This window comes from Schistocerca piceifrons, chromosome X (genome assembly GCF_021461385.2).
Source record: "Schistocerca piceifrons isolate TAMUIC-IGC-003096 chromosome X, iqSchPice1.1, whole genome shotgun sequence".
Taxonomy (NCBI): Eukaryota; Metazoa; Arthropoda; class Insecta; order Orthoptera; family Acrididae; genus Schistocerca; species Schistocerca piceifrons.
In genome coordinates, this window is record NC_060149.1 from 192,025,123 (window position 1) to 192,052,795 (window position 27,673).

The window sequence follows — 27,673 nt, forward strand, 5'->3', positions numbered from 1 at the left end:
CGTGTTCTGAAAGACCAGTCACCCTTTTACTAACAGAATGCCCATCTAGTAATGAAGAATGAATAAAAATGTTGTCTATGGTTGTGCTACTGTTCCCCTGCAACCTGGTCGGAAAAACACAATCTGCATCATATCATATAAGTTTAGGAGAACTACCAACATCCTTTTCCTTGCACAATCACATACAAAATATTGAAGTCACCACACTAATTTTTGGTGCTTCCTATAAAGTGAACCAAGAACCCCATTTAGCTTGAGCAGAAATGCTCTGAAGTCAGAGTTATGGGACCTATAAATAACAAGAATTAGAAGTTTAGTTTCACTAAATTCAATGCCCCTGCACAACATTCAAATACATATTAGTGCAGTGCCGTGATGCGTCTACAGGCTCAAATAGAATACTGTTTTTTACATACATGACTACTCCCCCACTTTGCTAGGAACTCCTTGAAAAACAGACAGCTAATCTGTATCCTGGTAAAGGAAGCCTCAGAATTGTCAAATTATTTAAGTGATGCTCTGTTATACCAATAATCTCAGAGTCAACATCTGGAAGCAGTTCACTAACTTTATCTCCCTAATACCTTGTATATGTTGATGAAAGATGCTAATTCCTTCACTACTTGGATACCTGACCTCCTCTGAAGATGATTCCTTTGTTAGAGGAACTTTGTTTAATCAGAGATGCCTATCACCTGACTTCAATCTAAGAAAGGTGGTGCTCTAACATGAACTACTACGGGAGTTTTTCCTTGAGTGATCCCACCACTGCCCACTAGACTGTCACCTATATGCTTTGCCAGCCTCCCCTTCTCATACCTTTTGAATGCAGGCCATGCTTAGTGGAACCTGATCTATTGATAGACCCAACTGGCACCACTGCAATGAGAGCCATGCCCTCTGCCATCAGTGCCTTCTCCAGCCCCATGTTAACACACCTAACAGCTGCATTAAGATGAGACCAGTCATGACACTGAAACAGTTGCATGAAGCACACATTAGTGCCACCAGTTTGAGTAGCTATCACCTGTCCCTATCCAGACTGTTCCCAGCTCCACCCACTATCAGTACCTGATCCTCTTTCATAAAATTCCTGCATAACTCCTCTACGCTAACAGTCACCTGAGCCAACCCTGCACTAGGCTTCACAATGCTGGTGCCCTGGTGCTCACTCCTCAACACTTTCTGCAACTGCTGGCCCACACCTCTGCCATGCGAACTGCCTAGCAGCAGAGCCTCCTCCTCCTCCTCCTCCTCCTCCTCCTCCTTCTTCTTGTTAGAATTTACAACTGACTTAGATTACCTAACTACTGAGGATGGCTGCACCTTTCCTACACATATAGCTACAAGAGGCTCTCTCCACTAAACTCTGACTGTATTCTCAACTCTTGTTGTTATGCCAACTCCTACTTCACTTGCAATGTTCTGAGAAGAGACTTACCTTTATCTAACCGTTCAAGAACTTTCAGTTTCTTAACTGAAAACAGTGTCAAACAATTACATTTAGTTGGTACCATAATTTAGTTTGACACACTTTAGTATATATGAACAACACTGACACTAATTTATAACAGTAATACTTATTGATTGAGTTAGAAACAAGTTATTTCATACTGAAACTGATCCAACTACTGCACCTATCAGCGGTCAGCTGCCTACTGGTCCATATCGCAGATGATGAGTCACTGACAATTCCAGAACTGACTGCAGTGGCGGGCCATGCATGCAAATGAACACCAGAAATGGGATGGTCAGACTAAGTGGGCAGTCAGCTTATCTGAGGTCACATTAGTGAGGTTCTGCTGTACTTACTAATGTGCTATTTTTCTTTATTTGAAATCTAAACCATGCTTTCGGCAATTTTCATTCCTGTTACTATGAGCCTCACACTAAATATATACCTGATCTGGATTTCAATAAATAACTGTCTGCAGTACATTCAGTGATGTGAGGGTATTGCTAAAAGTCTTGTATGTTCTAAAAAATAAAATGAAAATAGGACTGTTGTTATTTTTGGCTTTGAACTCCTCATATTTATAATTTCTTTGCTGTGATTAATTAATTGCAGTAAATGTGGTAGAGATACCCAAGACTTCACTCAACCAGTTAAATAATCTGCCTGGCTGCTGCTTTGTCAAAATACTATGGAGTTTTTGTAACTGAAGTAGTCATGATGCCCAGGAGGCATATTGACAAAAATGACTGTTAATAAATTCCATGCAATATTTATGTATTTTATCACAGTTTCTGATATCAGTTCTCTCTGTTCCACCAACAGGACTCAACAGAACTGCATTTGATAATAAGACAGTGAGTTTTGAAGAACACATAAAATGTGAGCACAACATGTGGCATTACCTTTATTTCATAGTTCTGGTTAAAGTGAAAGATCCAACAGAATTTACTGGTCCAGAGAGTTACGTTTATGCTATGGTGAAAGTAAGTACTTAAATGTTAAAATAAATATATGTTTGATATAGTCTACCTTACTGTAGTAATTAGCAAGGATGTCAAAGGAACTTATCATGCAAAACCCAGATTTCTCTCCTTGTTCACAATATTCACCAGGCTATGTGAGTAGTGCTGATACTGTCTCACACTATTAGTTAATGACCAAGACTTTTTATATTGTGCATGATACTCTGCCATCATTCAGAAGTATCTGCTGAGTTTGATAAACAAAAGATAATTTATCACAGAATCGTACTTTGTTATCTCATGAAATATAATCTGATGGCAAGATGGTAAAGCACTGCCCACCAAAAAAATAGGTGAGTCTTCAAGTCTAGTTTGTCACACGATTAAACTCTTCTTTTTTTACAGTTCAGTACACCTCCTTCCTGTTTTCATGCTTGATCTGTGTTCAGTTTTTGACAGGCTATCCACTGGGCCGACTTACCACTAAATCTGATGGGGGTGTGACGGGGAGTTTCCCTTGTAAGGACAAATTTCATTGTGAATTTGTAGTATAATTTATTTTGGTACCTTCATTGAGATTTACATCATTGTTATAAAATGTAAGTGACCACGTGTCAGTCTGAAATGCAGCACTACTGTGTCATCTCAAACCAGGGCTGTACCGAGTGGTGGCAAGATAGGCCTTCTTCGAGGGTGCGAGCATAGAGTGGGTGTAAATAGTGAGTATGGGGGCAGGGGGGCAGCGGCAGGAAAGAAAGGAAGAAAGACAGTTTAAGAATTAACTAGGAGAGGTACGCGAGTTCTCCTACCCTTCATGATCTTGTATTCTACCTCTGATAAGCCACCTTCCCCTCAGCCTAGTACTGTAAGTGCACACTGTTGTCACAGTGTCAATTCTGCAATGTCATTTCTTCCATGTAGCTTCATAAAGAGATGACTACAACCAAACTTAATTATTGCTGACATGTTTCACGTGGCAGTATTGCACTCGGTTCACACAACTTACTCTTGTTTGACAGTGGAGTTCTTGTTGCTACTTTGCTATTGTATTGTAGATCAGTATTACAGGAGCTGTTTGTCATTATGACAATAGACAGCTATACTCTGTTCCTCTCAGTTGAACCCTGATGTTAACAAATGTATGCTCTACCACTGGTGATCAGCTGCATTGTGAAAGCATCTGGTGTCATAAGACTTCATCGTAAGTCATTAGAAAACTGAAGGAACTTAGTGGAAGAAATATTGCAGAAGCTCAGCAGTAATGACTTGGGCATTAAGACTTGTTGTGGCCAAGGCTTTGCTAATGATTCAAGCATTGGAAGGAAAATATGAAGACATTCAAGCAAATATATGCTGGAAAAACCATCTGGCAAATTTATGCCTTGCTTGCAAACAAGCCATACAAATGTTTGTTTTAATGATCACTTTTTTTGAAAATGTGGTACAGTTCTTTGAATACATCGGCAGCTTTACTTTGAGATTGAGGCTTCCCTTGATTTGCTTAAAATGGCTCTCAAGAGACACTAAGATGTAAGATGATCTTCTAGGCATCGAGTTTTTGCAGCTCTTCACAAGAACTTACGATCTGTACGCAAGTCTGCACAGGATATAACGAATATAGACAAATGGACCACTGAAACAGCAATGGGTATTAGGATCCTTCTCAGTGAAATTGCTTACAAATTTCTTTGGAGATGTAGTCTGATGTATTTATGAAACTGAACTGTACCAACAAATCTCTACTAGAGAACAGTGCTACCCTTCATGTGTCATAGAGATTGCAAGCTGGTGTTGTGAAAAATATTAAACAACTACGTGAAGAAAGAGTGCAGAAGTATGTAGCCAAAGGAGAAGATGTTTATGATTCTGTATCCACCAAAAATAATTTTTCTGTTAAAAGGTTGAGAGAGGTGAAGAGAGTGACTGAATGTGAGGCGCACTTGATCTGTGCCAAGAAGCTATTTTAACCTTGAGTGCTTCAAGAATTTGATAGAATAGTAACTGAAATGGAAAACAGACCTCTCCTATTTCACATCACTTCATGTTACTTCAATTTGCTATCAGGCTGCATCTTAATACAAAGCTCTGTATCCTATCTTGAAAAAAGTGTTGCTGATTTTGATGCCAAACATTTCAGAGCTATTGATACAGTGGAGGTAGTTAAAAAAATAGCTGCTATCAAGTTCCAGGTGTGGGAACTGACAAAGATCATTGCCACAGCATACCATTTGATGTAGATGTTTTGAAGGTTTTTTCGTAGTATGTGGTTCTGGTTACTGCAGCATCTTGTTAATGCAGTTTCAGCAAATTAAAAATGATAAAATATTGCTTAAGGTAAAGTATGAAAGAAAGAAATCTCTCAAGTTTAGTTATTGTGACAATAGAATATGACACAACTGCCAAACTTGACTACAGTGACAGGCAAAGTAAAATTATAATAAAAACAATTCCTGAAAAAGAGAGCTTTCTTAACTTTGTATTGTAACCCATTTTTTCTTCTATTTCTAATTAATTTTTTCTTCTATTAATAATTTATGAAGAATAAGTAAAATCTGTTCTTTATTATGCCTCGTACTAAAATCAATGTACAGCAGTTGCCGTAAACAACGAGATATAGGATTTTTTAACTTTCCAGTTTTTAGAAAGTATATACAATTTATTATTCATTTACTACAGTGATACATTTAATTTATTGTGTGCATTATTTTTCATCAATATAGTTTACTTAAGTAAAATTTTTCAGTAATGCTCCTTTTATTAAACCTACACACAGAGTTATAAACTTTGCTAAATCTGTGTAGAAAAAAATTCCAGAAAAGTAGTTTTACTACACAGCTTGATGTGTTGCCCCTTCTAATAACTTGTGGAAATGCCTATGTTCTCATTACAATTGCTGATATTCTTAAATTCTCAACTACTGCATCTTGAAATAAAGTTCAGAAAAACCGTGTAAGTCATGTTAATGAGGACTTCTTCACTATTGAAACTCAGTGCTGGAATCTGGAAACTTTGACATTTTCAGCTCTTTACTAAATAATGGAAAACTTTTCTTCTGAACTCAAGCCAGCAGATACTGTAAAGCATAGTATAATTGCCCTCATCCCTCCCACCTAGAAGACACGAGGCTTCCATCCATACCAGTTTAGATGCACAAACAGTAACAAAACTTCCAAACAGTTTGCAGTTCTAAATTACTTAATTTAAAAAAAAAAATACTTGTAACTATCATGATCATTATTCATCAGTTAGGCAGACATTGGCTAACACATCATTTCATTGAAGTGATATGTTGTACTGCCATATCCCCCCCCCCCTCCCCCACCCCCCTTGGGCAAATGATGTCACCACCATTATAAAATATACATCCATAACATTTGTAAGTATAAAATACCATCATTAATATAAGAAAATGAAATTCAGAGAAACTAGTTCTTTTTAAGTTTGCAACTCTTGGACTTCAGTGAAAGATATTAATCCTAATGTCTCTACTAAGTATCAGCTTGTATAATTCTACTTTGAATTCATTAAATATGTCACAACTCAAACTTGGCTTATCCATAATCATTTTGTACATTGTCGTAATTCGTTGCCTGTGTAGACTAGCTTACTCTCCAGTTTCACAGTTAATTAAGAATTAGCATTTCTTGTGTAGTTATTTTCAAGCAACATCTAATAATTATTGCTTCCTGTTCTGAATTTTATGTGCTTAACTTTGTTTGGAAGCTGCCTGTGTACTGTTATCTCTGTGGCACTCCTGTTAAAACAGGTTTCAATTTCTCGATAAGAGATGATTTTCCACAGCGGGGAGGGGAAGGAGGAGGATAGACATGGTACTCCTGATGAAAAGGAAAGAAAGGAAAAGTAAGACTAGGAATGTTAGAACCGAAGAAAGAAAAATGACAAAGCCCAAACACATACACCTATCCCCCCTACCCACACCCCACTCCCATCCCCCTTCCTTTCCTAAGGATCCACACCTGGTGGGTATTCCAGTGGTGGGCCAGAGGATGAGGATCTCTGCCAATCCTACAGAATCAACACCTCTGGCTTCACACCCATAAGCCCCAAAAATTGGTTCTAACACCCTGCTATTGAATGTCTGTGAAGATAGTAGCAACACAAGTAGTAACCTCTGCACTGTTAACAGATTAAACTACTAAAGCAAAATTATGACTCATAATATATACCCTGTACTTGGTTTATACTTCCTTCAAGTAACATTGGTTAGGTAAATACCTATGCTATTTACAAATGAGTTAAGCTAACCTCTCCTAAGAAATGTGCACGAACCAACCATAAAACTAAGTAGATTATGAAACAGTACAAATTCCCCCTGTACAAAATCGTAGCAATCATTGTCACTACCATCCATTAGAAAGCACATTAATACTCATCAGATTGTCATCTAATAAATCAGATATACAAAACACTTACAAAATATATCGCCATAATGATTACAGCACATATACTCATTCATTGTGTCACTGCCCTTAAGCAACAGCAATATCAGGACCAGTAGTAACCTTTTGTAGTACTATACTCCCCTACATATTATTACCTGCATTAAGAACAATACACAAGGCTCAGACAACTTCATCCTTGTTATTAATCTATTAACACAGTATAATAACTGGACCACTATAGCTCGGATAGGTTCCTCTATTTTGCAGCTTTGGAGTATGCCTCAAAACCAACAATATTCTGCTTCTCTAGAAACCAACAAGTATGCCTCCTTCCTTCCTCTAAGGAACAACCTTCCAGTCTTCACAATGATAGTGTCTCTAGATATAAAAGACAATCAAAGAAAAATGAGGCACATGGAAAAATAATAAGTAAGCTGTTTGTTATTTTGAAAACAATCACCATAATTGTTAATAAATTTATCCCAGTGTCAGTCACAGTAGTCAATGCATTCATGGAAAAATGTTTGCGGTTGCCCGTGGGACCGTGATTGTACCCAGGTGTGCACCTCTTCATGCAAAGCAAGTTGATGGCTATGAATGTGGACCGGCCGAATGTTGCCGAGATTGTTTCAACCTCACTGCAGAAGTGTCACTGTGAAATGTTTACACATCCTCCATACAGTCCGTATCTCACCTCGTAATGTAACTCCTCTGCTAAAGTAGACATTGTAGCTTGTAACTGTGATGTTCTGTTATTAATTTCTAATTTTTTTTATCAGGTCCCCTATGTGTTCATTTAATTTCTGACTGTGCAATATTTTCAACAAGTGTTTCTACAAATTTAACACCTTACACCTTGATGTTTGCATTTAATTCAGCCATATTTGCATCTAGCATAAAACTTTGGGTACAAACATTTGACTTCATCTTGTCACCTTGAGCCTTTATATTGGCATTAGCCAAGGACCTTTGATACTTGTGTTCAACTCATTTAATTTAGTATCTAGTTGCTTATTAAATTGCTTGCTCCAACTTTTCACAGTCTCCTTAAACTGTTGCCCCATGCTTCTGGCCAGTAAAGGTATACAGTGAAAGCGATACTAAGTTAATGACAGACTTTCTCCTACCAATAACTGTTAAAGTGTGGATTATTTCATTAAAAACTTTCTGAAAAACAAAATTGAAAAAATGAGTTGATTTTGATCAAGCCCGCTGAACTCAGTAGAGCAGCTCGCTGTGTCATGATGTTACTGGAATCGTGCCACTGCAACTCAGTGAAATTGCACTACCATTGGTAGGTGTTCAGCTGACATTGCTACTGCCCACTGCTGTAGCATAGATGTGGAATAGATGAAACAATTGCAGTTCTTTGAAGATTCGGCTGCCTATCTTCTGAGTCATAGACTTTAATAAGCTGAATTGTTGTCAATTGATTTAATTATTATTCATCAACAAATTAATTCTTGTGAACACTGTTAATCCTTCTCGGATGTAATTACTGAAGCGATTGAATATAATGTTTCTGCTGTTGACCACATTGTTAAAGACGATGACAACAGCACTATTCGTCAGTAAATTTTTCCTTAAAAACTGTTAATTTCTTCTTGGTCTTCTTTTAATATATTCTTTTTGCCAAAATTTTATTTGTTCTCACCATGAAATTTGTTCTTGGTCCTGCACTAGGTCGTTAGAATGAATTGTTACCCACTCTGGTACTTTGCAGAAATTTGTAAGCCCAGATTACAAGTGCTGTTATTTGTCAATTCTGAACTGCTGCCTCTTGAAATAAAGTTCAGACAAACAGTGTAAATCTCAATAATGTGGACTACTACTCCATTGCAGTTGTATAATGGAATGTGAAAGCTTATAACATTACATTGCTTCTGTTTGACATTAACAAATAATGGTTCTGTATTAATCTGCCAGATAATTAAGCACCATCTGTTTCATGTGACGTTGACACCGTTGTTACAGTGTTTGCTTTTATTTGATCACATGACCCATTTCTCTGAACCAGAATGCCGTAGCACAGAATATCTGCCAAGAAAGCAGGCACCACAATGTGTAGTATAGCTGCCCTCGCCATCCCACCTCGAAGACGCGATGTGTCCATCCGTACTTGTTTAGGTGCACAAACATTAAAAACACTTCCAAACAGTTTGCAATTCTAAAATACTTAAGTAAAAAAGAACTTTCAACTGTTGCGATCATCATTCGCTGGCTAGACAGACGTTGGGTAACACGTCACTTTACCAAAGTGATATTTACGCCACGAGTTTTTGCAGCTCTGTCAGAGATGCAAAATCTCCATGATAAGACTGCCTTGAACTGCTACTTCTTCTTCTTCTTCTTCTTGTTAACAATGCACATTCACAATATTGTTGCAAAACTAAAAAAACTAAACCAGATCCCATTACAATATTAATAGACAAAATTTACCTGTTTCTTCTATTTTTCTATTCCCCCCCCCCCCAATTCTGTTTTGGACTGCTTGCAGATTAAGACTTTACAAAGCTTCTGTTTATTTTTATGTACAATTATTTTGATCATTCTAGTAATGTGGACATGCATGTTCATAAAGTATATGAATATAGTAACTGAAATAAAATATCGTAAATGAAGGATTTGTTACACACATCGTACTAAGGTATCTCAATACCAGTTTATTTTCTATTAATATTTGTACTTCATGTATTTCATCCATCCATCAGTAATATGAGCATCCTGCTCCTCTGTCATTTTCCTCAATTTAGTGTAATGAAGTTGATATTGGAGTTAACTTAGATCATCAGTGGCCTCAGAAGTAGGTTACAGTGTAGTTGCTCAATTGAATTTTATCTTTTAGCTAGTCGAGAAATTTGCGTCTTCATGCCACCTGCTATTTCCTATCGGTCTTAATTAAAGTGTCTGTTCACACACCTAGCTGGCAGGAGGAAGAATGATAGCTTATGTCTGGAGTGTCTGTTACACTCAATGTACAATCACAGAGTACATTGACTTCACTGGTGAATTCTCGATTGTTCCGGAATATATTTCACTCCTAGCAAACTGTGCTTCAGTACATATTTTTTATACGTTTTTATTTGCAGAATGAATCTTTCACTCTCCAGTGGACTGTGAACCATTTTGAAACTTCCTGCCAGCTTAAATTTGTATTCCCGGCCAGTACTTGAACCCAGAATCTTTTCTTTCCCAGCTGTGCTCTTATTAACTGAGGTATCTGGGCATGACTCTCAGACTTGCCCTCACAGCTCTATTTCTGACAGTACCTCCCTCCTACATTTCAGACTTCACAGAAGTTGTTCTACTACCTTGTGGAAGTATCACTTTTAGAAGAAGGGATACTGCAGATAAATGGCTCAGACATTGTCTAGGGGATGGTTTCCAGAATGAATCTTTCACTTTGCTGTGGAGTGTGCAGTTTTTTTAAAACTACCTGGACTGTGTATCAAAATGGGACTCAATCCAACAAAGTATGTAGCAGAACATCTGTGAAGGTACTTGTGGAAGTAAAACTGTAAGGGCTGGCTGTGTCTGGTGCCTGTACAACTCAGTCAATAAGAACATAACCCACGAAAGGTGAGGTATAGGGTTCAAATCCCAATCTGGCCACACAGTTTTAATCTGCAAAGAAGTTTCAAGTTTTCATCTGTTGTAAAGAATGCAGTTGCCAACAAGTCCATGTTTTCCTCAGTAACTACAGAGTTAATTCAAGTATTTATATATTCAGTCACCCAACATAATTTGAAATATGTGACTTAAAGGTCACAAGATAGATAACTGTTCGAGAATTTTGGAAGGAGGCTATTGTTTGCACATTTTGGCGAATATGAATCTCAACATTTTATCTCAGTTCTGTCATCCCTATCACAACCGTGTGTATGCAGTGTAGATCGATTGGTATTTTGCAAAGATCTCAAATTTTTTTCTGTTGTAGGTATTTGTATTGGTTACCTTACTTTGTTGTTTCCATTTACTTAGTGACTAAGTTCCAATAAGAAAGTCCATGTATAATACACTGGCTTGTTAAGAGTTATTGCAGTAGTTTAATAAAATTGTCATTTATTTAACATTTCAAAATGGTTTGGTGAAACTTCTTATCATTATGCTAGGTAAGCACCTTCTGTTGGACATGAAACAGTGAAAAGAAAAAGTAATTAACATGAAGACATGCAAATATAGGGTGTATCAAAAAGAATAGAAAGAATCATCTGATTTGGTATGTCTATATTTCTGATACTAATAAATATATACAATGAATTTTGTTTTTGATGAACAGGAAACTACCTTTTCATAGTATTCAATTCACCCCCCCCCCCCCCCCCCAAGGTGCACGACATATGGCAGTGTGGTATTCAAATTGGTCCCACACTGTAGTGAGCATGTCTTGAGCTACAGCTTCCACAGATGCTGTTATGCCATGTCCCAGTTCATTCATTGTTGTTGGTAATGGAGTCATATCAACAGAGTCTTTATAAACCCCCATAAGAAATGATCACATACAGTCAGCTCCATAGAGCTTGGAGGCTTAATCATTTGGTCCAGTACAACCGATCCATTGTTCAGTAATCCTTTGATTTAAAAACTCCCACACATCCGGATGCCAGTGTGGTGGTGCCCCATTGTCAGTAAATGAAGTCAGCCTCCAACAGTGGGAAAAGAAATTTCTCAAGCATATTGAGATATGTGCTTCTTGTAATAGTGTTCTTGGCCAAGAAAAATGGACCATACACATTTTCCCATGGAACTGCACAAAACACACTAAATTTTGGAAAGTCCCTCTCATGTTGTACAACTTCATGTGGTTGTTCCTCATTATGATGGTTCACCTTTCTATTTAAATGGAATGCTGCCTCATCACTAAACACTAAGTGTGGAAGAAAACTGTCATTCTCCAGCTTGCTAAGAATGAAATTACAGAACTCCAAATATTGTTGTTTGTCATCTTCATGAAGGGCTTGCAGTAGCTGAATTTTGTATGGTTTCATGTGTAAATGTCAACGCAAAACACAACAGAAGGACATCGGAGGCACATTGAGCTGTCAAGCTGCACAGCAGAATGGGTTTCTGCGGACTCCTTGTGAAGCTGTGGCAGATGTGTTTGATGTCTGTGTCAGACGCTCAGGGACAGCCTGGTGATTTGTCTTTACTGAACCAATCTGTTTCTCAGAATTGTTCATGGTCTAATGCTCTGTGCTGTAGGAGGAGCCACACCATACCTAGTATGAAAGTCATGCTGAATGGTTATTACTGACCTGCACTGTGCAAAATGTCGAACACAAAACACTTTCTGTTGTCCCGACACCTTGTTACTAGAACTGAAGTTGGTGGGCCCAACAACATTTTTACTAGAACTGAAGTGGGTGCACACTGCTGCTACCTAGCAGGAACCATGGAAAACTCGAGAGTTTGTTCATGCAAATATCTCAAATAACATAATAGTTATGATTTTTTAGAAATTGGGTGATTCTTTTTGATACATCCTGCAGTATGAGGAAATTTCCATATGTGCTGCATCATGCGTTAGTTTCAATATTGTATGAACAATTTCTGAGAATCTCATTCACCACATGAACTGTTTCCCAAAGTTTCACAGACAGGAAATGTGAAGAAGGTATTGTTATGATTTCATGTTAGTGTAAAACAATAAAATGCAAAAACTTTTCAATCATGTGCATTTTGTAATTGCATACTTTTATCATCAGTGATACATAGTTTTTGTGAGGGATGTCACTTAGAATCACAGTATATTGTAAAATGCGGAGGAAATTAACTAGTTGTCCATTCCACCGAAAGAGCTTGTGCCAGAACCACCTTATATAGTGAATATCCATTATGAATTTCACATACATAACCAAAAGTTATTTAAAAACATTAGGTTTTGTTTGTAATTTACTACTTACAGTTTGGCAATGGGTTTTTTGTGATGAATTTCTTAAATAGAAAATTCTTATCGTACTTGGTAGCAAAATTTTGGTAAAATTTTGAGCTTTTGACATTTACCTCATCTATCTTCATCAACAAAAGTGACTAACTTGACACAGAAATTGCAGGGGTCCACAGATCCTGCAATTTCACAGTTCACACCTGAAAGGAAGTTATATTACAAGACCATTACACATGGAGCAGATTACAAGACTATTAGACATGAAGTGTTAGCTCAAATTGGGGCTTCTGCACCACCTTGCTTGATAGTTAGTGGCAGACTGTGTATCGAACACCCATTATTGTGCAGTGATGAGTGTATAGCCTGTATCTCTATTAAACTGTTTAATGCGTATCTTAATGTTCATGGTCCCTGTCATGATTTAGCCTGTGTGACATTTATTTGCTTTTCCTTATGAAGAAAAGAGATGTAACTATCAGAAGATGAATTTGTTCCTATTAAAGTTAATAAATTGTTATTTAATTACCAATCAACATTGTACATACACATTTGGAATTTTGTGGTCTGTAAAAGATTCCAGGTTTCTGTTCACAATAAAGTGACTAGGGATGTATAACTCAATGCTGATAACATGTTTCAAACATATTTAATATGAATATTAATGATATCTTGAAAATTTCTCGAGTATTCAGCCAGGTAGTGTCGTCCAAAAGGCGCGATATTTCGGCAAGCCGACTTCTTGCCATCTTCAGGCGTTCTTGGTGTCTGAAGAAGAACGTGGCAAGACGTCGGCTTGCTGAAATATTGTGCCTTTTGAGCGATGCTACCTGGCCGAATACCTGAGAAATTTTCAAGATTTCTGTACGCTGGGAAAACCTCAGATCACACAGTATTAATAATAGTTTGCAAAATGGTGCCATATTGGAACTAAAACATTTATGACAATACTGGCTACCATTAAAATAGTAATATGCTGATAATGTAACTCCTGTGAAAGGATTGTTATTTTTGTGACCATGATGGTGTGTAATGGGAAGGTATTGGACTAATTTTTTTTACTTAAAGATTTCTATTGAAAGGAAGCAGTAGTAAGATAAAAGGGAATTAAACAAAGGTTCTATTAGTAATCAAACAAACTGTCATTACCTAAAAAGGAATGGTCACCAGCCTAATTAGGCAAAGTTGTACCCAGTAATAACTTGTTTCTTAAAGAAAGTCAACTATTGGGATTGACTGTACTTGAAACTGAACTTCTGTTTTGCAGATAAGATATGAGACAGTAGCACAATTTAGCAAGCGATGTACCAGTGATTTGACTTAAACTACAGAGGAGTATTAATATGCTTAGGCAACAACTGACTCTAGATAACACTTACGAACTGTATATTACAGTAGAAAGGTGGTGATAATTATAGGTAAATGAGTAATGGTGGAGCACTGCTGTCTTGGACAAGAGGTTCCTTTGTTAGTTTAGTTATAGGAAATTACTGCTGTTGAAATACTTATGAAGAAATTTTATCTGTTGTACTAATTATTATTTGCATTCTCAAGAAACATTCCCTTATATTATTTAGCTTAAGAGGAACATGGTATACCTAGGTCTAGTATAGTTTGAATATTTATAGCCAGTTGCTTATTCTTGATTTCTTTTATTGTAATATTTCATTTAAATGTGGCTTAACTATTAGCATGGGGAATCAAGAACTAATCTATCAGTAGATTCACATTGAGACTGAACACTTTAGTCACAACACAATACAGGAAACTCTGTTAACTACATAACACATGAATTTGTAAATACTATAATTTCAATAAGAAGAATCTTTGAACTGAATACTTTAAATCTTCTCTTAGTAATTGTTCTTTGATGAAACGTTAACTGACCATTAATGAACACTATATGGAGTATTTCAAAACTTATGTTCACTAAATAATTGTGTACTTTATAACTCCACAAAGTTTAGTAACTTTTGTTAAAGAAGATAATTGCTTTTCAGTTCAGTAAAATAGAATACTTGGATTTATCATAGCACTTGGTATAGGACCCTGTATAGGTAAATATGGTGGCTCAACAAAAAGTTCACAGAACACAAAATTATTGCTGAAAACGAAACCACATAACTGGACCATACAATTATGCAGTACTCAACTGATAATTAGATGAAGGTGGTGACAACGTTGATTTCCTGTGCTATTCAAAAAAGTTGGAAAAAATGTCAATGGCTCTTCTTGTGTAACAAGCTCTGAAAATTGTCTTCTTGTCATATGATTTTCATAGTACAGAGCTAACCAAAGTATGCCATGAATAATAAACCAATTACTTCTGCAAGTGAGGCTATATTATATAATTTTGCAGTTCTTCTGGCCTCTTCCAGTTCATAAGATGCACACCCTTTGCCTGCTGGCCACTGACTGATTCATGCCACACACAAGCCTTGCAGTTCAACTGCCAGATCCACCTTTTCTATTCCTGCCTAGCTAGTTCCATTGTGGAAGGACATCCCTTCAAGTATTACAATTAAAGTTTTAATTTTTACCTCCTTTTACAGCACATTACTTTTGAAACTACATCCATAGATTAATTACATTACATAAATTATTATAAATAATGAATACAACATTTATATGGATGTTAAAACAAAGAGCATGTATATACAGGTCACATTAAGTAAAAAATGGATGAAGAAGTTGTATAAGACCATTATATTATGGGTAACATCGATAATAGTGTTACACCTTCACAGCTGCATCACACAGCCAGTTCTCTTTATATAAAAAAATCTGTGTTCCCCACTAATCATCTTTAAAGACAATATTTACTCATTGATCACAATAATGGTAGGGATATTGTTGCTACAGATCAGAACTGTTAATGCACCATGGTACAAGTAGTGTAAAATGTAGCTAACAGTAGAGTTGTAAAAATCTTATGCTGACAAATTTGGTTGCAATCTGTTACAGGACCGCAATCTCGATTGGTTTCCAAGACTGAGAGCAATGTCTCTGGCTGCGGATGAGGGTGAAGGTGAGCAAATGGAGTTAAGGACACTGCAGGCGCAGTTAGAGAAAACTCAGAATCTTGTGGCAACACTTTCACATCAGCTCACTGAATTAAAAGATCAGGTAGGAGAACACTTACTAATGTTATAAATCTCTGATTTCACCATAGATTTGGTTATTTTATTCTTTATATGCAGTTAACACTTGTTAATAAGATCCCTTTTATTGCAGATGACTGAGCAGAGAAAACAGAAACAAAGGATGGGTTTGCTCAGCACAACTTCTGCATATTTTCACAATGTACCTTCCCAGTAAAACATATGGGTAGCCCTCAGCACATTTTACGTATACCTGAAGAAAAGGGAGGGAAGAGAATCTTGTTAGTAGCCACAGGCAGTTCTGTTTGATTGAGTTTAGTCAGCATATCAGACATTCATATTGGATGTAACTGTTCTCTTCAGTGACATAATTTCTATCATTTCTGTGTGTGTCATTTTCTGATGTCTTCTGTCCTTTTTCTATAATACAAGTTTAACATTGTTATGTACATTCTTGCCAAATATTTTAATGTATTTATAATGTATAAAATTGGATTAATTGAGATTTTTTCATGTTTATGAACCCTCGTATACATTGTTGAAATGATAATATACTTGGTGTGTGTGCTTGTGTGTGTGTGTGTGTGTGTGTGTGTGTGTGTGTGTGTGTGTGTGTGTTTGTGCGCGCGTGCCTCCGTGTGCAGAAAACCCCTATTACGCAATGTTAATTGTTGCATGTTTGATTATTATTGTTCAGTGTTTTTATATGTGTAATTTAAAATTTATTTCTGTGTTACTCAACTTTTTGTTATATAATAATGCAGATGTAAATGTTAATACTTGTTACATATTTATTTCCTCATCTTTTGTAAAAAAAAAAGAAAAGGAAAACAGAGAGAGAAAAGAAAATCATGTCATTTCAGGTTGTTATTAAAGTATTCCTTAAAGACAGTGTGAAAATAGTATGCAAAATTTTTGAGCCGACACAATTGCAACTGTGGCAAACTGTGTGAATGGGAAAGTGTTCAATTATTGTTGCTCTCAGTTGTGTACCTTTATTTAACACATTTCACAGAGACCCTATGTCTATCTTTTCCCTGTTATTACATTCAGCATTGCCAGTCTCTTCGGTGCAGAAACTGATGTGTAATCAACAGAATAGTTCATGTATTAGATATTTTTCATATATGTGTCTTGTGTTTTTGGATCTCTACTCTGTTCAGATCAATGAGATGATAATTTTCTACCTCTGAAACACATTTTTGTAGTGTGAATGTCTAAAGAAACTTTTACTTGATTGAACAGTTTTACAGTTTTCTGTGAAAAATACATATAAGTTTTTGTCTATGTAAATTCATGATTGCTCATTAACAGTCTCCTCAGATTGTTAAAATGTGGAAGTAGAAGTTTACTTTGGGATAGAAATCGTTTTTAAAGGCACAAATGTAATGGAGAAAATCATCACTGTATAGGTTTTGCAAAAAATTTTATAATACTTTTAACTGAATGACCCTGTAGATTAGTTTAAATGTGACTTACTACCATTTGCCAGTAGTGCAGACTTTGATAGTTATATGTAACCACAAAGTCCCCAGTTTTGAAGAAACATTTAATTATTTGTAAGTGAGAACATGCTTCATATGTTTCCACAACCCATACATTGCAAGTCAGTGATTCCTGTCTGACAGACAGGAGTTTGACTCGGTCTCATTGAAAACTAATTTTACTTCACTTCTAGTATGTGTGTATTTTAATGTACAGGTTTTAGTATGCTTTATTTTTGAGTCTACACCAGTTGTCTGCATTACTGGCTATTCATATAAATGTTGGGACAAACACTACCGGGGAGCTGTAGTGCCTGTGTAAATGTGTGATGGTCTTCGATAACAACAGTTAATGCAAATAATTTTAACATGCAACCACAAAAGGCACATTTTAGTTTGTATTGTAAATTAAAATTGACCTAAATGAAGAACTCTGTATAAAATCACCATAACAATTATGAATTAGTACTTTTATAGTATCAGTTTACTTGGTGAGCACAGAGACTAATACCTGTGGCAAACATCACATTACTCTTCTCAAAGTAAATTTTTACATTTCATTTCTTATTATAATCCATGAATGATCAGTAAGGTGCCCCATATGTGTGTTACAAAATCATAACTCATTTGTATTTCTATTGTTGAGCTTTATTCAATTACCTCCAGGTGATAGATGTAAACGGAGAAACTGCTCCATTGTTGATACAATATAATAGCAGTAACCTGTGTAGTGTGTTTTAAAACTATTGTACTACAAAAAGTGAGTTTTGGACTGTTGTTTCTTTGAATCTGTATATTGTTAAACACTACAACTTTGGTATAAGTATTGTTGCAGAATACATTATTACAAAGAATTTCTTTATGTTTTATGCACTCAAAGAAATTAAAGTGATAACCTTTCCCTTTATGGACCCTTCCCTTTGACCCACAGTCAAGCCTGAAAAAGGCTGAGAGAGATGTGCTCTCACTTCCATAAAAATTCATCATTCAGAACTAATAAGGGTTGTGTTGGTGACAGGACAGTTGGTTCGTTAATGGACATTTCCCTAATCTAGAAAAAGGTGAACATACTTTAAAAAATGGTAGTCAGTTAACTAGATGTGATGAACATAGAATACCAGCAACCGTTACGAAATGTAACAGATGTAGTGGCGGAGGACATACAGTGCCATATGTAGTTTTACTTATGATCGAAACAGGATTATGTCTGCTGAATTTATCTTATTTTATTTTATTGATCGTGACGCAGCGGCTGGGCTAAGAAGTTTTTCATGTTTAAAAGCTTATGACTTCTGAAGAAGGTTATATTATTATAGTTGAAACCATGGTCAAGATTTAGTATAAACATAATTAGTGCAATTATGGGCTGTTTTTCATTTGGAACATAGAATGGTCTTGCAGGTCATGGTGTGAATCATATAAGCTTCATTCCTGCTGAGTAATTTATGCTGCAAGGCTTTTAATTATTTAACTCCAGAGCATTTATACTGAGCCAGGTTTTACTACAAGGGACTTCAAAAAGTAGATTACATATTATTATGGCAAGCCGAGTTACTTTTATTGGATGCTGCACTGCACTTAAAAGTGACACAGATACGTGGCACTATTTTTCAGCATAGTCACATAGTCTGTGTAAACAACAGTCAATGTGTTTTACCAATTTATCAGTTCTTTGACTACAGAAATGTGTCCCACAGTCATAGAGCCATTCGAGATCTGATGTGTACATGTCCTCATCATTGGAAAATCTGTGATTGCTGCCAGTCAGTTCCTCAGTTGCCCGGATGTTGTCATATGTGGTCAATGTCGCTGACTTTCCTTGCTGATCAGCATCAAACACATATGCGAAATGTTGGTCAAATTGTTGGTACCATTACAAAACAACTGTATGTGATATTACATGTAGTCCATATGCTGCCAGAATTTCATGATGAATCTGTGTACAATTTAGATATTTTGCCAACAGGAACTGTACTGACTCGCGTACTTCCACTGTGGAGTACGGCTCCAGTTGTCGTGCCATTTCACCCCCAGACTGTGATGCACTTGTTGTCTGTACCACGGCAGAGCTGTGTCTGTAGGGAACCCAGAATGTGTACTCTCTTCTGACAATACACCACTTCTGTTGCGCAGTGGTCTTAGCGTGGGACAACATGCGTAACTTGCTTTCTGAAGCCCCCTTGTAGGGAAATTGGCAACAGCACATCAATGAATCACCATTATTTTCTTCGCAATGGGATGTATCGTGTGAAAACATGCTGCAATTTTTTTGTCATTTGTTAACATCTCACAAAAAGCAAGTTTTAACTGTCAATTCACACAGGAAAGGAAAAGAAAGTAAGTGAAAGGACAGGGGAAAAAAAAACAAGTTGGTGTGGTGCATGTTAGGCAGAAATGGATACCTCTACATGTGGCTAGTTAGCTGTTTATTTCAGCAGGCTTGCTGCACATGATCAAGAAAGTACAGTAATATTAGGGCCATCACTACTCTCATTACAGAAGAGCACATCTATAAATCTGTGTTAAAAATAGAAATCAGCATTTGATTTTCAGAATGAGATTTTCACTCTGGAGCAGAGTGTGCACTGATACAAAACTTCCTGGCAGATTAAAACTGTGTGCTGGACAGAGACTCGAACTTGGGACCTTCGCCTTTCGCGGGCAAGTGCTCTACCAACTGAGCTACCCAAGCACGACTCACACCCCGTCCTCCCAGCTTTACTTCCACCAATACCTCGTCTCCTACTTTCCAAACTTCACAGAAGCTCTCCTGCGAACCTTGTAGAACTAGCACTCCTAGAAGAAAGTCTTTTTTTACTGGTGGAAGTAAAGCTGTGAGGACAGGGCGTGAGTCGTGCTTGGGTAGCTCAGTTGGTAGAGCACTTGCCCACGAAAGGCAAAGGTCCCGAGTTCGAGTCTCTGTCCGGCACACAGTTTTAATCTGCCAGGAAGTTTCAACATTTGATTTTATTTTTGCTTTCTTCATTTTACTTTATACTTACTGTTCGAAACACAACATTGTGACTAAAGTCCAAGCGCAAATACTATTCTGTGTATTATGTCATCCCACAGGGGATACTAAGTGAAATCATCAACAAAAAATATGTGCTAGGATTATTTGGTGTGCAGAATGGTGTTTAAAATTTTAGGCAAATACTTAAATTGTTTAGATTGTGTGGAACAATTCAAGCCTTGTAAATGGTAGTGTATTGTCTTACAGACGTGATAAGAAGAGTGTCAGAGGGTTCCAAAGAAATTTTGTTTTGATTGTTCTGAAAGTGTATTGTATACATTAAATAACAAAGCTGCAGAATTTTGTAAAAGTCACTATAATTATGGTGACTTTGTAAGTTTTTTCCTTAAGCAAAAAAGAAATCTGGTTTTGAGGACATTATCCTGTATGAATGGACTTTTTTTCTGATGATGTAGAGTAAAGGATCGTGCAGTTTTTAAAAGTCAGATTACTCATTTCAAGACATCACATATAGGTATAAAAAGAAATGTAATAAAATTAGTACCAAGAAAAATCTGAAAAAGAAGTGATTCAAACCGAAGTGATTGAAACTTTTGTTGCAAATGCAAAGAGTAAGTTCACCGGTTCATGCAAATAATATCTATATGAGTCAGTAAGTTTTTGGAAAGAAATCTGACTTATTAGAGGGAAAGTCCAGTCATTGTCTGCACTTACTGACTCATACACTGTAATGTCTGCGATTAGTTTGAATAGTTCATTTAAATACATATGATAGTATTGTCTCATGTAATCAAATGGTAACTTCATACAGTGGGCTCAAGTGTCAATTTTCATTGCAAAAAATCTTACACCTATCGAGCTCTCGGGGGCTCATCATTCGTTTGTTAGGTACAGCCTTGGTGACACCAGGTTTTCTGACCTGGGGATTCATAAGTGCCACTAGTCCTCTGTCACTGTATGCTCTGGGTCTGCTTCAGTGACCACCGTATGGTAAAGGTGGTGGAACATTGTGTGCCACAGTGAATGGGGCTCCTGGCTTGAGCACCTGAATTGTGATGAGTGTAAAAATCTCTATATATAAAAATTAAAAATTAAAAAAAATCTAAAGGTGTGCTGCATGCAGGTGAGACGCATGGCTGTTGATGTGGAACAGTCTTTAGTGGGCTAACCTCTGGAGAAACTGCCACACCTCAGTTGGATAAGGTTTACCTAGGCTTGTGGGGCTCTGTCGAAGCAGACCTTTATCCCCCTAGTTGCTTGTGGGACCACGATGGTACCCTTAAAATTTTCTCCTCCTCCTCCCAGCCACCAGTAGGTACCAAGACCAATCAAACAAGAGGGATCATGTAGCCAATCCTCCTGACGAAGACATTAATTTAAAGACTTTTCCTAACAACAGAATGCATGCTGCTAGTCAAAATGTGTTTTTAATAGTAAAGAGGAAAGAGGGCAACATTGACAAAGTTTCACCTTTCTTCCACCAAAAAGGTTTAGAGGGCATTGTCGGCATCTTAAAATCTGTCAGGCAACTTCACAAGGAGGCACTGTTGGTTGAAAACAACTGATAAACCTGCAGAAAGCAAAAAACCTTGGGGAATGTGCCACTGAAAGTGAACTGTTTACCATCTCAAACTGCAGCTAAGGTGGTGTGATGAGGAGGGATCTGGTGGACATTCACAAAGATTAACTTAAGGCTGAATGGGGCCAAAAAGGCATTTTTGATGTCAAAAATATAATGAAAACGGTGGATTGTGATCTTGTTAAGGTGACTTGTTTATACTTACTTATCACAGCACCAAACTTCCAGAGCATGTCAAGGCAGGATTCCTTCACCTAAGTGTGCAACCTTATGTCCCCTAACTCATTATGCTGATTGAAATGTCAACAGTAAACAAATATTACTCTTGAGTGTTAAGGAGGAGCCACTTTTGGCAAATGTAGAACGGCTTGTTAATTTCCTTTGAAGTTTTTGAATTGTTCTGGAGTAGGGCCTGCAGCATATATCTTGAAGAACGGAAGGCTTATAAGAAATTAAAACTACGAAGCATGTCCCATACGGTGAGGCCAAAAAGATGTATAAAGCCATGGTGACCCCCTGGATTCACAACTTCCTTTGCTTCTGTTCTTGAACAACCAATTCAAAAGACCAATACTGCTACACAAATGTGTTAGTGTCAGCACTGGTACCTATGTTTGTCAATGCCCTTGTGCTGCTGAAGTTATTTCGAAGCTCATCCCCCCCCCTACCCCCTCTACAGAACATTAGAAAAGACCGATGTTGCAGAGCTCCCTGCCCCTCAAAAGGTTCAGTCTGGTCCATCATCTCATGCTGCCACTACAAGTTATGTGGGTGTGGCTCCAAAGCCTCCCTAGGCAATAAAAGCAAAACATGAACCACTCAAGGAGGAGGGAAGTAATCAGTTTGATGATGTCACTGTCACACCCCCTGACGTCTCTTACAGTTTATCTTTAGAGCCAATGGACCTTGATATCAGCCTGGGGCACTCATCTTGCCCCAAGAGTGTGCCTTCACCCACTACTAGTGGCACTGGGCTCTGTTCCCTAGTGGAAAGACAGTGTGAAAGTGCTACTTCTGTGATAAACGTCTGCAGCTCGTGGTCTCGCGGTCACGTTCTTGCTTCCTGAGCACGGGGTCCCAGGTTCGAGTCCCGGTGTGGTCAGGGATTTTCACCTACCTCAAGATGACTGGGTGTTTGTGTTGTCCTTATCATTTCATCATCATTCCTGAAAGTGGAGAGTTTGGACTAAGCAAAGGTAGGGTCACAACACGGGCGCTGATCATCATCATCATCTGTGATAAACGGCTCCCAAACTGCACTGGAATGTTAATGGGTTCAGGACACACATGGAGGAACTGAAATACCTAGCAAAGGAATGTCTCCTATGTTTGTCTTTACAGGAAATTCTTTTAAAGTGTCTGATTCCCCTGTACTATGGGGCTATACTATTCATTGCAAGGATGACCCGACTGTGGAAGGGGCCAAGGGAAGGGTCGCTGTGCTTGTGAATAATGCGTGCCACTCCTTTGCTCTCTCCCTGGTTACTGACCTGCAGGCAGTTGCAGTTGAAGTTCATGTGTTTCAGAGAATCACTGTGTACTCACTGTATTTACCTCTGCAAAATTTAATACTGCATGGCCCAGTGAGGGGCCAGTTGAACTTCAAATCCAACAGTTTTGAGTGTTACAACTGCCCTTTCTCTATGTTGGAGCTGGATTCTGCATTGGCTGAGGCTCGTGATAATGCACCCAATCCGGACCAAATCTGTTACCGCATGCTTTGACATTCACCAGCAGCATCAAAGGAAATCTACACCAAATGTAGATGTACAGCATGTGGAGGAAGACAGTTTTGATACCTCTCCTTAAAGAAGGTAAGGACTGAATATGTCCCAGTAGATACCAATGAGTCACCTTAATGAGCTGCATAGGAAAGAGCCTGGACCAAATGGTTAATCATGGTCTTGTTAAGTCCCGAGTTGGTAATGTGCTGTCAGATCATCCTGAGCAGGAGAATGGTCTTCCTCATGACAGTGTTTTAAGAGTTACTGTCTGTTCCGTTGTCATAAACATTATTATGTCTGTGGTAAGGAGTCCTGTAAAATGCTCCTATTTGCACATGATTTTGCAATTTTCTGTTCCTCCTCCAGTATTTCAACAGTGACTCAGCATTTGGAAATTACAGTGTGGAGGTTAAAGCAGTGGGCTGGGGAGATGGTTTTCAGTTTTCTGCAGATAAGTGTGCGCGTGCATGTATTTTAATAATTCTCATTGTATTTGCAGTGTATCTGGCTTTAATATGAGGAATACTGTTCTCACTTTTAAAGGCTCTGTGAGGTTTCTGAGCCTCATTTTTAACTCCAAATTGTCATAGTTACCACACCTATAGGACCTGAAGGCAAAAGGGTCCAGAAGGCACTGAACATCTTGATGTGCCTTAACCACAGGTCCTTGGGAACAGACAGTGCACATCTGCTTCAGTTTCATAGGGCTTTTGAGTGATCATGGCTAGATTATGGGTACACAGGGTATTAGTCAGCAAGGCCTTCTTACAAGAAGATTATTGACACTACCCAACATGAGGGGATTAGGCTGGCCACAGGTGCCTACAGGACAAGCCTCATTCCCAGTCTCTGTGCTGAGGCTGGGGAACCACCACTTATCATCTGGTGGCAACTGCTCGTAGTGCATCAGGCATGTAGGTTCCTCACTACTCCCAGTTCACCACCATACCACACCATTGCTCATCCAGTTATGGAACACTTTACCAATCGTCCATCAGCAACAAGGCCATGTGGGATCCTCTCGAAGTGTGAACTGGTGCCACTTAGTGTGGAGCAAGTTCAACTCCAAATACAGGGTTTTCACCTCTTGCCACCCAGGTTACTGCAGAGACCCAGAATGTTTTTAGGTTTAGTGCAGTACAGGAGAGGTTGCACTCCTCCATATGTTTTTAATACATTGTTTTATGACATTTTAGCTGAATACCATAGCTCTGTAGCTGTATTTACTGATGGGTCTAAATGGGGAGTCTCCATTAGTTACTCTGTTGTTTTTGCTGATTATGTCCTCAAGTTCAGACTGCCTCATAAGTTTACTGTATTCGACATGGAATTATACACGATCTTGCAGGCACTGGAGCAGATGAGATGTGTTCTGGGTGCTAAATTCCCTGTCTGATTTGATTCTCTGAGTTCCCTTAACTCTTTACAGCACTTGTACACAGCAGATAAGGCAGTCCAGAATACCCCAGGGTGCCCACCTCTGCCCACAAAGGGTGCCAGAGTACATGGATATTGCAGGGAATGAAAGGGCAGATGTAGCAGCCAAGCAAGCATGTTGAGACCCTCAGTTAGTTCCACATGCCATCCCCCTGCATGTTATCACCTCACTGTTGAGGTACAGAGTCATGCATCGATGGGGGCAAGAGTGGCTGAAAGTGGCAGACAATTAGCTGCATCTAGTTAAGGCCAGAACACAACCTTCGTGTACCCCCTTCCAGCTGCTATAATCGCAGGTTCGAATCCTGCCTCAGGCATGGATGTGTGTGATGTCCTTAGGTTAGTTAGGTTTAAGTAGTTCTAAGTCTAGGGGACATGACCTCAGCCGTTAAGTCCCATAGTGCTTAAAGCCATTTGAACCCCTTCCAGTGAAGCAGGTGTGATGAGGTATGCCTTGGTAGCCCTGCGCCTGCTATACGGACGTCTGAGTCACAGCTCTCATACAAGATAAGTAATTTAAGTAGTAATAAACCGTTTTAACACTTTAAACTAATTTATTACGTTAATTATAGTGCTCTTCAAGCGTACCATTAAAGGTTTTTGTCTTACTCGTGTATTTTCACAGTAATCACGTAAAGTTCGTTTTGTTTACATATCGCGGCCAGGCCGAACTTTTGAGCTTTCAGATTAAACTTCATACCGCAATTTTAAGTGCATTTACTGACAGTTTACTGTGCTAAATACGTTTGCTGCCCCTTTATATCTGTAGAGTATCGTCATCTCTTAAGTAATTTCCAGTAATAAACTTCTGAACCACTGTTTACATTGTCGCGAGTAGGCCTAACTTTTTGTACATGTATTTTCATTGTTTTCCGGTAACTTAATTGTCTTTCTGTCACTAAAATCAATTTGTACTGTGAGTGTAAAGTGCCTGATGTGCCGTAGAATCATTAGCTCCGGGGTCTGGTGTGATGGATGTAGTAACTTTTTTCATTGGGGCAATTGTAGTGGTGTGGGAATTGGGAAAATGAGCGAGACTCATCAGTGGTTCTGTAAGCTCTACAGTAGAGATAGAAAGAGTGTGGAACAGGAGGGGAAAATTGCTGCCCTTCAGGCTGAGTTAGATGAGGCTAGGCAAGAACTGGGCAGGTTAAGGGGGGAGAAGGGTAAACAGGTGTGGGAATTAACAGGCATAAGGAACAGGCCAAGAAATTCTTCTGACAGCTTTGTTATTAATGTACAAAATAGGTTTGACCTGTTGCCTTAGTCAGAAACTGATCAGCCTCTCACAGAAGTAGATGTAGACAGGGCTCAACAAGCTTTCAGCAGCAAATTGAATAAGAAGGTAGGGAAGTCTGCAAAGAGAAAGAAAGTCTTGTTGCTAGGTAGTTCGCATGCTAGGGGTGTGCGCCAACTTCTGCAGGATGAATTGGGGTCAGAATACCAGTTCACAAGTTTTTTCAAACCTAGTGCTGGACTGGAGCAGGTTACAGAGGATTTAGGTTCACTATGTAGAGGCTTTACTAAGGAAGAGACCGTGGTTATTGTAGGTGGGCCGGGCAACAGTATTGACAGAGATCCGGGGTATAGCATAGAGTGTGACCTGGCAAAGATTGCATCAACATCGAGTCATACCAGTGTTGGGTTTGTGTCGGTTCTGGCGCGCCATGACCGACCTCATTTGAGCTCTTCTGTCAGGAGAGTTAATTTGGAGTTGGAATGGCTACTTGGATCTGGTGCAGAGTCACGCATTGGTGTGGTTCCTGTTGATTCACTCTGTAGGTGGGACTATACTAGACATGGCCTACACTTCAACAAGAAAGGGAAGGGTAAACTGGCTAGGCTGATAGCAGGAAATTTAAAGGGGCGAGGAACTACATCGCATGGTGGAAACTCTTTTTTAGTGTAAGATCAGTGTCCAGTGGGAAACTCAGCCAGGCAAGTACTAAAGATGTTAAAAATGTTCAAGATACTCACAAAAGTAAAGTGAAAAATAATGTTAGTATATTTCATCAAAATATTGGGGGACTGAAGAATAAAATTGATGAGCTTCTGCTTTGTTTAGAAGATACAGAAACTGAGAATGTAATAGATGTACTATGTCTATCTGAGGAGCACATTGTCACTGATATGCAAAAGGTTAGCATCAATGGGTACAAATTAGCTGCGCATGTAAGTAGAGATAGTATGATGAGAGGAGGAGTTGCCATAAATGTCAAAAGCTTACACAGTGTAAAAAATTTAGAAACTAAAAAATGTTGTGTAGAGCAACATATGGAAGCATGTGCCACTGAACTAAAACTAAATGATGGCACTTTCATAATTGTAACAGTGTATAGGCCCCCCTCAGGTAATTTCCAGCTGTTTCTAGAAAACTTGGATGCTTTGTTGTGCTATCTGTCAGACAGGGGGAAGCAAATTATCATTTGTGGGGATTTCAATGTTGATTCCCTGAAAGAGTGTAATAGGAGGAATGACCTTGTAGTATTACTCAGTTCTTTCAATTTGAGCTCCGTCATTGATTTTCCTACTCAGATAACAAAGAACAGCAGGACATTGATAGATAACTTTTTTATAGACCAAGGTAAGTTTAAGGACATAAATGCTTATCCTGTTGAGAATGGTCTTTCAGATCATGGTGCACAGCTAGTTACAGTACATGACATAGC

At 38.2% G+C, this 27,673-nt stretch overlaps 1 protein-coding gene across 1 annotated transcript in view; it reads left to right on the plus strand.

Annotated features, from left to right (window-relative positions):
- Nucleotides 1-18,119, plus strand: part of LOC124721161 (inositol 1,4,5-trisphosphate receptor) — a 360,416-nt gene extending 342,297 nt beyond the window's left edge. Inside the window, exons 47-49 of the mRNA XM_047245990.1 lie at nt 2,279-2,439; nt 15,670-15,831; nt 15,940-18,119. Of these exons, the coding sequence (XP_047101946.1) occupies nt 2,279-2,439; nt 15,670-15,831; nt 15,940-16,023 (407 nt within the window). The 3' untranslated portion in view covers nt 16,024-18,119. The remainder of the gene's footprint in view (nt 1-2,278; nt 2,440-15,669; nt 15,832-15,939) is intronic.
- Nucleotides 18,120-27,673: the final 9,554 nt, after the last annotated feature.